Raw genomic sequence first — 15,019 nt, 5'->3', positions numbered from 1 at the left:
TTTCATTATGCTTCCTCTTAATAGCCTAATATCTCAGGAATTCAAAATGTGTACGCTGAAGATTGCATATTTGCCAAAGGGAGAATTATGACCAAAACCGTATTGAATGACTATATCATTTGATAGTGTAGATTACACTATGAGCCGTTTCACAAACTTCCTAAATACTTTTATATAACTTCATATTCTAACTTAAATAATTCAGAACTGTTAAAAACATTTCAGTGTACTAACTAAACAAACTGAGCCGATATAGAGCAAGTAAGGAGATCGCGATAAAAATCTAGGCTATTCGCAATCCTCACATAACATCGTATTATACTGTATTAATGTGTCACGGTAAGAACTACCGTGAAGAAATAGCCATCTAAGTTTGGTTAATATAATATAGTGATAATATATTACAACTAGTTACTTACAGTAGGAATTACTTTAATTATAAATGTGTTACAGTAAATTTAATGCTGTGCTGTAATGTGCACTGAAATGATTCTGTGCATGAACATATTGTAGTCCGACTGTGAAAATTAGTTAGTAGATGTTTTCACCTAAGTATTTTTATAAGATGACTCGTGAATGTTAGCTGCTGTAGAAGGGTATATAAGCCCGTCTGATAGTTAAATAAAGTAGTTCTCAATTGTATAGTTGCTTTAACGTAGAAGCAAAGGCGTCTAAATTCTTGTGAGGTAGTTAAGGGATACTGAATCCCAGAGACTATGGTAATTTGGAGATTTGTTTTACGTTATCCTCGTCACGAAGCTGGTTTGTGACATAATGTTACTTTAATATCTAAACATATCGGTATATGTTTGCACTAATACCGGTTATAAAGGCTACTTACCAGTAGCGATTCGTGATAATTATGGTTGGAAATACCTCATCGAGCAGCAAAGAAAATATTAAAGACAGATGACATAGCAAATTTTTATTAATTCTTTTAATGTGATCGCGAATCGCAATAATTTTTACTGCATATCATATGTACAATTGAAGTAATCTCAATTTAAAAAGCATACCATAAAATACCACTTTCTAATATGATGAATATTCTTGAACAATATTAGAATCGTCATCCTAAAAGTAGCAACCATGTAGAACTTTGAGATATCATTAAGTTAGTTTGCTATCGTTAAATTAAAGCATGTCATAACATTTTCTCGTTACAATATCAATATACTATAACTATCACATACTTATCTACAATAAATTGCAGTTCAATTAGCAACACTTTTGCTTACATATGACAGGATTACTAATATAACATAGTACATTTTGTAGCCATGCTATGAAATTATTTGAAGACGGGTATAGCTGAGCATCATTTACAGCTATTATTATGCATAGACTATCGAAAAGGCAATAGTCAATTGCTATAAAAGTTTAAATTAAATATATAAGTAAATAGCTATAATTATATTATATTATTGGCAGAAACAGATTTAATATTACCATAATTAATACAGATTTGGCTTTAAGTTATCAGTCTAACGCTATTATTCAGTTCTAAATAGCGAATCACTTTTCCATACGTAATATTATGGAGAGCATAGTGCCTTTAGTTGAAATAAAGCATTGGGAGACTCGAGATTTTTCAATTGAAGTGGAAATAATATTTTCAAATAGCTTAAAAAGTAATATAATTTCTTAGCTGCTGTAAATGACTAGGCAATATAGATTTATTTAATGATCCATAGATTATGACTTAGAATCAGTAGAGGATATACGAGCATATGGTCTCATTTCGTCCGAAATTGCAATCAAATATGCAAAATTAAAAACTAATGAACTATCCGATGCAATCATTCTATCTACAGTATTAAATGCAATACTGTACGAATTCTTCGATCTTACATGAACAAGATTAGAAAGCGCAATTTCCTGCAGTTCGCATTTTTTTACATCAAATGGTACCACTATACACCCGCAAAAAGGTATCGAAATCACTTTCCGTTAAAATTTTGTATCGAAAGATTGATATGGAATAAATAACATGAGAATTACGACAAAATTTGTTTTGAAGCAATGTACAACTCTTAGACACGTAATCATATTTTCTTAATGATTAACCTACTATAATACAAATTTATCAATGGAGAGTATCCATATTTTAGTTAGTCATCATATTAGAAATAAAATTTGCTATTAGCATGAATATTTTTAAACGAACTTTACAGTATCGATAGCCATAGCATTTTTAATTTAAAATAAAAGGTAAAATTATAGCAAAGCCACTTAGTCATACATATTCTTTCAATATTTTACGACTGTTATTTCATCATTCTGATAGAAATAAAATCATATAATCTAATAACTTAAATAAATTATATTAAAATTTGAAGTTTGATATCTAAAAAATACATAAATACCAAGACTTGTTAAGATTAAAATATTAATCCATAAGAATCTGGGGCGAAACACAACCAGTTTCATGGTCAGTTGTATCATCGTAATCCGTATAGTCAGTTACGCAATTGATATTCTCAATTGCGGAGGGTTTATCTTTTTTATTAAGTAGCCTCCTTAATTCATCAATAGTATTGTTTTTCTAATGAAATATCAATAAAAATTAAAGTTTAAATAATTAAGATAAGATTCGAGATAATTTACATCTAAAGAAATAAGACAGATATATTTATCATTGATGCTGTCAATAATATGAATGGCTCCTTGATTGTGTACGGTAATACTTCTAAATACTTTTTTATGGGTAAATGAAATATATAACTGCAAAAAAATGATATACATCTAACAACATAACTAAACTGCCTATTTACCCGATGCAAAGATGCTTCTAATCGTGTTACTTTGGATAATAAATCAGCTTCTTTAAAACTTGTCATCCGGTGAGGATAAATTGAACTTCCGCACTCGGTGATGGGCATGTTAGGATAAGTTATAGTTTCAGGAACGTTAATTCTCTTCAGCTCTGTAATCTAAAGTATTAAAGTAATATTCTATCAAATAATAACTATATTACATTAAGTATTAAAGCTATCTAAATTATTATATTGTTAACTATTAAATTCCATACAAGCATACCTAGCGGCAATAAGAATGCTTGCTAAACTAACATAATTTATTTACAGCATTTATGTTATAATTAACTTCAGTAATATTACTAAAAGGAAATTTCAAGTTACCTTTGGGATAAAAACCAAGAATAATGTTGCAGTTGTACAAAAAATGATAAATACTGACATTAAAATAAAAGCTGCACTTGGATAATCCTCCAAAACAGTTGATAATGGTATGCAAATTGCACATAAGATAACCACATTATAAACGGATGCACCGATATAACGTGAATCATTTAACGCTGGTATACTGACTTTACGTGTCTCCCAGGCTAAATAAATACCACCAATTAATAGTAAACCCTTGTAAGTATACAAAATCGTCAACCATATGCTAAAGTCACGACTTGCACACAACTCAATAACAGGGATCCGAACCGCATCGGAATCATTTAGGATTGGCTATACAAAAAATAATAAAAATAGCACGTATTTATTCCAATGCTACCATATGTGAAATATCTGATGCAACTGAAATATTTATACTGCTACTTTATTTTGAGAATACTGTAATAAGCTAGTATACAACCTGAAATCAGAATCTGGTACATCTGCTTTCAATAATTGTGCATCAAATTAATAGATTCAGTAATTTTCAACTCAACATGGTAGCTAACCTTTTCTGCTAAATCTTTCGTTACTCGCTGTAAAGGATCGACACCTTGCCATACCGATAATAAAACTATATCAGCTAAGAGGAGGAGACAAACACCTCCGAGCAGATGGGTATCAGTTAAGGCCCAAAGCTATAGTATTTCGTTTAAGGTAAAAGATAAAAAAGATATTGCACAAGTTATATATAGGGTTTAAGCAATTGAAATTAAATTTATAAATTTTAGTATCAATATTTAAGACCTACAGATAACTTTAATTTTTTGTTCTTGAATATCTTATATACGCGATAAGTTTTCGCAAATAGAGCACCAAATCCTAAGGTAAAGCCAAATACTGGTAACCAAGTTTTGACCTGCGTCGAAAAATGAAGATGATATTAATTAAAACTCTGAAACGCGCTACAAATATTGCAGATTGTAATACAGTGTGAAAATATATCAAATACTATCCAACAATTTCAATAATATGAACTAAGACTATACCACTGGAATTTATTATTGTCATTAACTTAGAAAGAAACCGTAAAATTAATATCATACTTACCACGCATACAGTAGAAAATTTAGAACCAGCTTGACTGGTTTTACTTGCATCCCCTGAAGTTAGTCCAAGAACGTAGACTGTAGAATATAGTAAGACCGAGCCAACTAAAATAATGTTGTTCAATCGTGGACTTGAAATTTTAATGAAACTAGAATATGAATACAATGATGAGCTGAGCATTGTACTGATAGATGTTGATTTTAAATTGTGTAATAGTCATTAGTAAAGCGCTTTTATAATTCCTGGCTAGCAGCTAAGTAAATATATACTTTTTACATATAGTGCTTCTCTATTACAGAATACCTGTTCTTGCGGTAGTAATTGTTGATAAAGAGGAAAATCAAGGCAACAACGATGCCAAATGATGTTAATACGCACATGACAATGTATATAGGCGTCGATACATATTCCAGTGAGCGTATCATTACAGTAGAATCTTGCGGCTTTTTTCCATCTAATTTTGAAATTTAGAAATCATTCTAATCGTACGTATATTCATCAAATTATAACACATTTTATCGCTATAGTATAACCATTATCACTTTAAAACTGTACTTACTAGGCCAGCTAATACTGTTGTTACTCCACTGTAATATGGAGGTGGCCGCATAATAAAATCCAATAATGACTTTCTTGGGTTTTCCGTTACTATCTATATTATCCGTATTAAATGTCAGGAATGATATTATTTACAATAAAATTCGTTTCTGTTTGCCTGGTGTTTGTATTCTAATAATTGTATCAAACAAATAGCTTCGAGTTTTATTTGCTAATACTCACATCGCAATTGCGTAATGCTATCAACTCCAATGCGATCACCCTTACTGTCAAATTCCACAGGCCCCTACCGGTAACACAACGCTCATAAGCAATTATAAATATAGTTCATACAACTAGAACATTAGCCTAGTTTAGTAGTGGTGCTAATATATAAACTAACTGACTATATATTACGTTGAAACAATTCATAAAGTCACTTATATTAAATTGTTCTACTATATCAAAATGCCGAATGTAGTACCGAGCATTTATAAATTTAATTACGTCGTATCCAACACTGGTAATGGCTGCATTACCGACTTTGGTTATAACAGTATAACTAGTAGAATATAGAATTGAAGCTAATTTCAAGTAATCTTCTAAGCATTTTAATGTTCTCTATAGATGTCTAACAGGGGGGTATGTGGGATATTAACCTACCGTAATTCCTGTAAAGTTAACTTTGTAACAGTTTCTAATTAATGTCTGAGCCATCTGATGATTATCATAGGAGAAATCTGTCAACCACTGATTTGGCTGCATTTCATTATGAGTTTCATTTAATGCTAATGCCATAGCATAAATCGCATCATATGCGAAATTACTGTAGCCGTAACTTTCATGATCTTCCATCAAGGTAATATTTCTCTCGATCATATATTCTTGAACATTCTGCATAAATGAATAATTATGAGGGTTATTATTATCAATAAATATTATTGCTAAACTTCCGATCAGCAGTTCTTAGTGTATGTATTGGATATATCAATATGGAATAAAATTAATTCGATTGAAAATTCTTGCAAGAAAGTCTACCTTACAATCACTAATAAAATAATTACCTGGCCTTGAATTGGTGATATCCCATTTTCACTCTGAAAAAAGGACACAGTATCTGTTGCTAAATGACCATCAACCATTTCAATCATTTGTTCTCTAGTGCAATTCGATGTGCCAGTGTTGACGTCATGATTCCACCAGTATCCGCTAAGCCATCCCAAAAATATCCAGACATATTTTTGGCCTTTCAAGCCTTGATGATAAGCCTGTAATTCACAGATTTATGAGTAGAAGCCATATGAATAATTTTAAAGCCAAAATTTATTCGTTATTGACGTATTAAAGTCAGAACTCGTTTCAATTTCTGAAGTATTATGATTAATAGAAATTTAAGCTGGTGCTATACTTGAACTGCTAAAAATTTTTAATAGTGGTAGTCATCTGAATTAATCAACAAACTCTCCACCCAATACTTGAACCGAATTATATAATAAAATGAAGACTTAATTGATAATTACTTGGTTTGTAATCAACATACTTCCATCTTTTGTAAAAAATACAAGGGAAATTAAATATTGTAATACAACTACTAACTGAATATTAAAAGTATCGATATACTGACATAAGCTTGGTGGTTAATACAAACAAGAGAATAAATCACCCGCAGTGGTTTTAATCATTTCATCATTAATACAATCTGTAAGCGATGAACCTTTACCTATATCGCTAATCATCGATTAAAATATTTTAAACCGTTCAAAATTTTATGATCTGATTCACAATATTACGATCATTGCAATATTTACCTCACACATAACTTTTCTACCTTCTTTTTCATAAAAGCTTGCAATAATTATTCTAGCGTCACTAGCCTAAAATACATATTTTAAGTAAATCTTAGTGTTACGTAGCATTAAGGTGCTTAATGTACTTAAAATGAATGAATGAATTAAAACGCGATTGTAGCGATGACAACTTTGCTCGCTACATTGACATTTCTAATTTCGTAAATGTAGAACAAATAAGGAATGCATATATACGCTCTGATATCTTTATCGATGCAGGCATATTTTACCTTCAACTGTTCAATCTGGTTTTTAGGATTATTGGTAAATACTGTGGAAGCTAGCACCGAAATACCTTCAATTTTTAGCAATTTAATTAATTCTTCCATAGTCTAGCAAAAATAAATTAATGAAGCTATATGTCATGTTTGCTCAGATCTTCTTAACATCTCTGACGGTCGTACAATGGAAAAACTCGAAATGATATCAATTAAAGATAACAAGACTTACAACAGCAAAAATATTTTCGGACTGGTAAATCAAGCCGACTTTTTTCCACTGAAGGGCTTTTAATAAAGCAACGCGTGGGCCATTCATAGAAGCATCCGAAGGTATTGTACGTAGGAAAAAAGGAAATTTTTTCTTATCGGATAGCGAAGGGGAAGTTGCACCATAGGAAAACTGAAATTGAAATAGATTAATAATTTCAGCTAAGTCTTATCTCATAATTTATTTTGTAGTTTTTAGCGGATAATCCGCAGTGATTAATATTAAGATATTTGTCGCAATTGCTAATACTTAATGCATGTTTTGTTGACAAATGTAACTCTTAGTAGCCTTACGTTAAGATAATCATGCATATATGATTTTAAATAATATATGCTTCACCAAATAAATAAGCTAAATCATGGTCATATGCTGAGCCATTATAATAATTTAACTTTACTGTTAACCAATTGGACAATAAAATATATAGTATATCGAGAGCAACGTGAAACTCAACGATCACTTTATGCTATTTTTGGCGATAGTACAGCTATCTTAGTTAAAAAGTAGCCTTACCTGAACTAGATTCCATAATTTCGATGTCTCGGCGATAGGTTCGGTTACGCTAGAATACCCCGAACCAAGCAACATAATTTTCTTAGGTGCATGGTAGACATATTCATAAAGAATTTTTAAGCCATACGGAACTGAACTCTGCCATGAAATAATTGATACGCAATAAAAAATTTACCATCTTGCGAATGTAATCGGTATTTTGTGTTTATCCGTAATAGATTATAAGAACCATTCAACTTTATATGTGTTCTTTAAATCCGTATCAAAGGGCTAAAATTAATTTCAATTCTGAATCGACATACTAAATCACGAAATATGTAATGCCCTCCCAAATCGATTTAAAACAGTAACAAGCGCAACAATTGCCATGGGTGTGATGAAAATGCAAATTATCAGGGAAAAGCAATATTTCTTTATTTTACGGAATGAACCCTCATTATAACTGATATCGATAGTACCGGTGTGAAATATTATATATTTTGATATACAACTTGAACTTTTAATGGAGACATTTCTAGTTTGTTCATGCCAAAACCTTGTTAATAAGTAAAAGAGAAAGTTCTAAAATTTTTTCCTTATCTAGATGTAACGCATATTTTTGCGACTAGACATGAAGATTTTTACAAAAACTGCCTCAGTTGAAACTCAAGATACTAATAATTGCTTGACTCAATTCAAAACAATATACTGTAAACCTACACATTTAACTAAGGAATATCAATGTTCTGCAAAACTAGGCACAGCTACAGACAAAGCAAATTAATTTTTAGATCTAAAAAATTATTGCAGGGCTATATACTAGTTTGTAAACATTTAGCTCTAAAACATTGCTTTTGTAATCTTTGTACCATGCGTTGATAAATGGATAGATTTGTCTATTAAGTCAAATCTTCTCTAAACGTAATCGTCATTTTAATTTTTCAAAAGTATTACTTCAAGGCTAATTACATTTGCCAAAATCATCTGGTCAGATGTCTACAATTACTTACACGGCGTACGAGTACATTGTATTATTACTTATATTTGCATAATGTTTAAACTGTCTATGAAAGAAGTGAGTTGAAGGAATATAGTTGTTTATCTCTCAATGATGATTGACTAATTACTAATAAATCTCCTATTAAAATGATCTAAACCATTTACATAGACATAAATGATTTCCACATTTAGTGCAGTATAGTCAAAAATACGATATCATATTTTTCTTTATGTTACTTTCTTATAGTCAAATTATAAATTCCTTTCTATCAGTTGTACTTTTTTGCGAGTTAAAACATAAAATAAAAATTTCGATCAATTTCATTAATTTTTTACTTTCCAGTTAACATAATTTCTAACAGAAAAATGTCGACTACGAAAAATTAAAAACGCTTATGCATGAAAGCATTTTCTGCGTCAAATTTTACAAAAACAAAACCTTGTCTCAATATATTTACGACTATGAATGAAGGAACAAAAGCAAAATTTCGTATAAGCAATAATGTAAACGATGCAAACCATTAAGTCTTATGAGTCTAACTACTAGACCCTAGAATCTAACTATACCGTAGAAGTGGTCATCAACTCGTCATGCTTTATTAATTATTACCGAAATAGCATAATTAATGTTACAGAAACAACAACTTGAAAATCTATTTTGAAATGATTACGTAAATTTCTCTTTAAATATATAGCAAAATTTATTATTACGCTAAAGACCGACTATTCGAAAAAATTCTCAACGTGTCTATCAGCAATTAATCCAAATACGAAAAGAATTTAGAGCGATCTCAGATATTTAGGTGTATATCAATAGCATCATCTTATTATCATGATCAGTAATATCATGTTGATTTCTATGTACAGTTAAATTTTCTAGATGTTTAAACTAATTCTAGTTATTTGGTTAATTTTCTATCTGTGAAATATATTTCTATCCGTATTTTACACGTATTGAAGCAAAATAATTTAACTAGACTGAGTATTAAAGTAAAAAAGAAAAATTAAACTGATATTTGCATAAGAAATAAAGGTTCGAATATTTGCTAGGTTATACCGAGAACAGTAGTGAATATTTCATGGCTATGAAATACTGCCAAACATAAGCTACACAGATTATATAAATACTTTTTACAGTACTAATATTTATTCTAACCGAATTTTTCAACCTTCCAATGTATATAAACTAAAGTCTACTAAAACCAGAATGCCACGGTTTATTAGTAACTAGCCGTTGCAAAATAAGTTTACGGCATAGCGAAATAACAATCCTCGCATCTTCAATATGTTTTGCTATTAAACGCATAACTACAATAATTAGGCGACAAAGATCCCTTCTATTTCAAAATCGCTAGCAGCAAGTTTAAATTCGCTTACAATTGTCAAAGCGAGATCCATCCGTCCCGAAAAATAATAAATAGATCCAAAAATACTTAAAGAGCCATGACGGAAGCATTAAAGAAATAAACTGAAATTGAATCTTGAGCAACTGGGCTGAGTACGAGTATATACGTATTATTAACTAATGTCTTCTAGCTAGTAGAAATGTTTCAAATAAAATACTGATGATTAATCATAGCTAATCATGTCATAGTCGAGAATAACCAAAGGTAGATAACTATAGCCTAATTAGAAAAATAGAGATCTTCAAACTCTCATTCAGTAATAATATATTAACGGTATACAACCTATAACAGTAATTCCGTTCTGATATAAGGTAGATTGCATACACATACTTTGAATCTATAGTACAACTAAAGTTACTAAATTACTATTATGAACTGTACAGTAAGCTGACAATTGAAGATTACTCCATTCACCAAAATTAGACCTTAGCTATTATTGCAGATTTTTTTATTTATAAAGTCAGACCCAAGCTCAAATTAGAAGATTTATTTCACTTACTTTAGTTCCATTCCATATCAATTTCAAATTATAATCCGGAAGTAAGGTCGGATCTTCGTTTACATGTTGAATAGCTAGTTGAGTAGCCAATAAAATACGATTTGTGCCAACCCATTCAGAATCATTTAAAGGAAATAGTCCTCCAATGTATAAATCTCTTGCTATATTTTGATTAGCTGATGACCACTGATGCGGAAGGCCAAAAAGTACTATTACGACAGCTATAATAAGATTTGGGTATGTCCTAATCATCACGGTAGCTCCAGATTAATGTATGCTATAAAGATTGACGGATAGAATCTGGATTAAAACATTAATAGGTTTTTACTAATATCAGCTATTTTAAAATATTGATCATTCGCTTCAATAAGTAATATTTTAGATATTTGAACTTTATCACGCATCACTGGTCTAATTGGTTATCTTGCTATAACACAAAGTTAGCGAGATTGCTATTAAAATTATTATATATCAGTCTAATTGTTCGCTTTGAGCCGAAAATGAGTCAGGCTCTAGTACTCCCTAGGCATAAATCATTTCTGCTTGGAAGGCCTTCTTACGAATAAATCTTATTTATGGTTGAATAAGATTTTACAAAAATATTATGCATATAAAACAAAGCTATTAATGAAAAATATATCCCTCAATAATAATTTTTAATTTTTAATCTACCAGAATATTCAGGCATGTTAACAACATTGAAAGCTAGTAATGATATTGCACATAATTATGATATAGACAACCTCCCAACCCCATATCAATATTTCCTGTAGCCTTTGATCCTACTTTTTTTACTGAATCAGTTAATTATTTCGGTCCTTAAGTTTATAATTATAAGAATTATTCATAACAAGATAGATTACAATTTATTTTATTGATACACTCTCAATTCAATATAAAAAATTCTACTTCGATCAAATCAATCAATCGTTAAGAATTTCAATTTCGGCTTTAATGGAGCATGTAATTACTCTATATAATTGAACGAGATCATAGTACATGGATTCCCTACGTACGTGTAGATCACGTAATTGTTATTTCACTATGTGTAAACTTGAATTCAGTTTATCATCAATTCGGTAGCCATGTCTATTTATTAATGAAGGCGCTAACACTATTGTAATTTTTTAGTAATTAGCACACATGGCGCCACATATTACAAGAAATATCATTTTCTGGTATGCATGATATTTTTAAGGCTACAAATGCGTATTATATTATTTTGTAGTGGTCAAAATCATCCTTTAATCCATAATTATAAACGAATTCGAATTATCCATATAGCCTTCACTTTACGAAACCTGCCCTTATTCAAGAAAATGTTTACTTACGAAAATAATATCAACATAACGGTTAGTTTTAGAGGACTTCCACTTTAAGCTCCGTTTATTATTAAAGAATAATATTACGATTAAAGTTCTATGGTAACTAGCAATACTTTAAACAATCGATATATCCTATTTTTGCCGTATTTGCTCTGTTTCAAAATAGATCGCTCGTCTTATTATGAGGATGTAGTGGGTTATAAATAAACAAGTCTGAATGTAGGTTCTAGTATGTGTTTAGCAACCAAAGGTCATATTATAATTGTTCGCATTCATTTATAAAGCATTTTGCTACCCAAAAATTAAAAAGAAACCAAAAAGGACAAACAAAATCCACTTATCTAATATTCTTGATTATATTATCTAAATATCTTACGTGTTTAAAATGACCGATTAAGCTCACGCTTTTTCGAATACAGATCTGAATTTATCTAATGTTTTGATTGGCATGGCTAATAGGATGTAAAGTTCCTTCTCTGAGTTTCTGAGCTCATAACTGCACAAATTCGTTTGCTATCATTATACCAGTATTTCCTTCTGTGTAGTTCTCTTCTGTTAATGACATCAATAATAAATATCAAAATTTTCATTTCTCGAAACTATTCATTGATAAATATTTTTCTCAAATCCAACCAGTTATTGTTATGACAACAATCCCCTAGCGATAAATTTGCCCTTACAAAATTAACGCTTTTCTTCATAGCCTTAGGTCTTTTTAAGTTTTCATAACTTCAGTACTAAAGTTCTTTAAATGATTTTCTAGTATTATAATTTTTAAAATGGTTTCGCGACACTTTTTAACATCAAGTTACATGCCGGAAAGTCCGAGCAATGATAAAATTTTTTAGCGCAGTTTGTTATCATCCATACATAAATACTTTTTTCATGTTTGCGGTATCGTTTATTAATTAATTGTACCTTTGTCCAATCTAGGGAACATCACGTATCAAGTCATAAATACAACAGTAAATTCCTATGTGCATTAAATGATAGGAAATTTTACGTAAATTTTGAAGAATTTTATTCCTTATCCACATCTTCAACCACGCAACTTTAACAATAAGAGTATTATGTAATATTATAATTTAAGTATGGCCAGATGAGTAAACCTGTCCTCTCATACGGCAGAACTAGCCGAGAATTAACATACTATAGAGTTATTAAAATACCAATTAAGGCTAATTTAATTAAAGACTTTAATTAATTGCAAAAATTAAGTAATGGCAGTTGATAGGATGCAGCATACTATTTACTCGTATTCTTACCGAAGCCCCTTCGTGAGCTTCATTAATTATCCTGATGAAATATTGGTATTGTAGCAATTTTAAATTTACTTACTACTCTCTTAAGGCATTTATATTTTCCACTCATGGTGTCTATATTGCAGTTCATCTGAAGTTAGGCAATAAACTATACAATTTTTAGACTTTCTAAGAGAAATACTTAATTATGACTAGACCGAAAATTGCTAGCAGTTGCAATTCTTGGCGTAGTGGTAATCGTTTAGGCTAAAATTTTTAGCTTCAAAAACCATGTCCAGATACCAATTAATAATGAAGTACGACTACAGCTTACTCACAATTAATAGTAAAATGTGAAAGTCAGGATACCACCTCATAACCGTCTTATTAGCAATCCTGGCTATAGAATTTAACACATGAAATGATTAACTTTGATGCAACTTAATCAATCTTTTCATTTCAGACATGATGCATTGTGTAGGTTTATATTTCTTTAATGTTATTATGGATTTACTGCTGGGATATACGTAACTGATATCTTTAAATATTAAAGTTTGTCTAAAAGAATCTCGTGACGACAATCTTTAGACAAAAATGTAAGTAAAAAGTGCAAGTGCACGCAGTATGCAAAGTATAGCGAGTGTGGATTCTAAAGGTATATCATAATATTCATATATCTATAAGGAGATGACTAACAAATGGGTAAACTGTGGCCTTCAATGATAAATTGATTAGCTGATCATGGATTTCGCGATAGAGTTTTACATCAGTTAAATATACGTGATCGCATATCATAAACGGGAAAAAATTGGCTAACATTCTTAAACCCTGCTTAAAGCGCGTAAATTTTAATGTGGAACTAGGGGAAATCCTCGTTGAATAATCAATTGTTCTCCTATAAACGTAACTAAAATAATTAATTTTCTTATTTAAGAATTTAAAACCAATCGTATCAATGATGGCTTATCCTACGTATTTTATTACTGTAATAAATTAAACTACCTTAGTAGAATGAAAAATTCAACTATCGAAAATATCACAGCAGCAAAACGCGACGTATATTTAAATTATTCAATTTAAAGAGATCACGATTTAGCTACGGAAAAAGTTCAAGCAAGCTTAAGTAAGCAATCAGTATCGCTTCGCATCTGTATACAATCTCGAGAACGCTTACTTTTCGGAAGGTGAAATAGGGATCAAAGAAATTAATTTTAAGTTTAGCACCATAGTTTTTCATTCTCAGGGAAATTTATCAGAGTGATTAAAATCTAGCTTCGATAATATTTTGTAAAAGTTTATCAAATTAAATTTCACTAACTTTCCAAAAATGTAAAATTACGTTATTTTCACATTAGACCTAAATGCTTACTTTTTTCAAAATTTCTATGATTTGATACTAACATCTAATACGGTAAATGATTTACTTATGCGCATATCGTTTATTTTTCTTTATGTCCCGATCTAGAAACTTATGCTAATAAAATTCGGCTGATAACCGTGATATCAGCCCAAATTACAGGGTTAGCAGTTTACTTTCATTTCATTCTGAAATATAACTGAGCTAAATGTCCAAACTGCGGAATTTATACTTGTACACCAAATCCAAGCTTCTACTAAATCGCCTTGGTAATATTTTATAGATGATATACAGTGATTCTTCCACCATGCTCTATCTTTCATGCTACGATATACTGATGCGGCGTTTAACATGATATAAAGTTAACTTTTTATTTATCAAATACTATAATATTCATAGGTTTAGACACAGCTGAGGGATCTCTTACATTAAATGGTCTAGTTTATATATTTTTGCTACGCTATGTAAAATCGATTCGCCTCCTATTGAGAAGATTTCTGCTGCGCATTTGAAGAATAATTACGGAGAAACTTTGTTCCTCCGACAGTTCGAAACTAAACGATATTATCACTACCTAGATTCTATTTCTATCTTC

At 30.4% G+C, this 15,019-nt stretch overlaps 1 protein-coding gene across 1 annotated transcript; it reads right to left on the bottom strand.

The window, feature by feature from the left end:
• Positions 1-2,389: 2,389 nt before the first annotated feature.
• Positions 2,390-10,753, bottom strand: TRIADDRAFT_52983 (uncharacterized protein; the record flags this gene model as incomplete). The annotated part of the gene is made up of 16 exons (XM_002109166.1): positions 2,390-2,545; positions 2,775-2,933; positions 3,141-3,476; positions 3,692-3,820; positions 3,934-4,041; positions 4,233-4,380; positions 4,536-4,686; positions 4,792-4,884; positions 5,013-5,076; positions 5,433-5,663; positions 5,834-6,037; positions 6,578-6,643; positions 6,847-6,948; positions 7,067-7,237; positions 7,619-7,756; positions 10,502-10,753. 16 exons carry the CDS (start codon positions 10,751-10,753, stop codon positions 2,390-2,392), a joined length of 2,508 nt encoding a protein of 835 aa, XP_002109202.1.
• Positions 10,754-15,019: the final 4,266 nt, after the last annotated feature.

The sequence above is a fragment of the Trichoplax adhaerens genome, genomic scaffold (genome assembly GCF_000150275.1).
Source record: "Trichoplax adhaerens TRIADscaffold_2 genomic scaffold, whole genome shotgun sequence".
Taxonomy (NCBI): domain Eukaryota; kingdom Metazoa; phylum Placozoa; class Uniplacotomia; order Trichoplacea; family Trichoplacidae; genus Trichoplax; species Trichoplax adhaerens.
The sequence above is the reverse complement of the archived record's forward strand: the minus strand, read 5'-3'. Positions and strand labels throughout refer to the sequence as shown.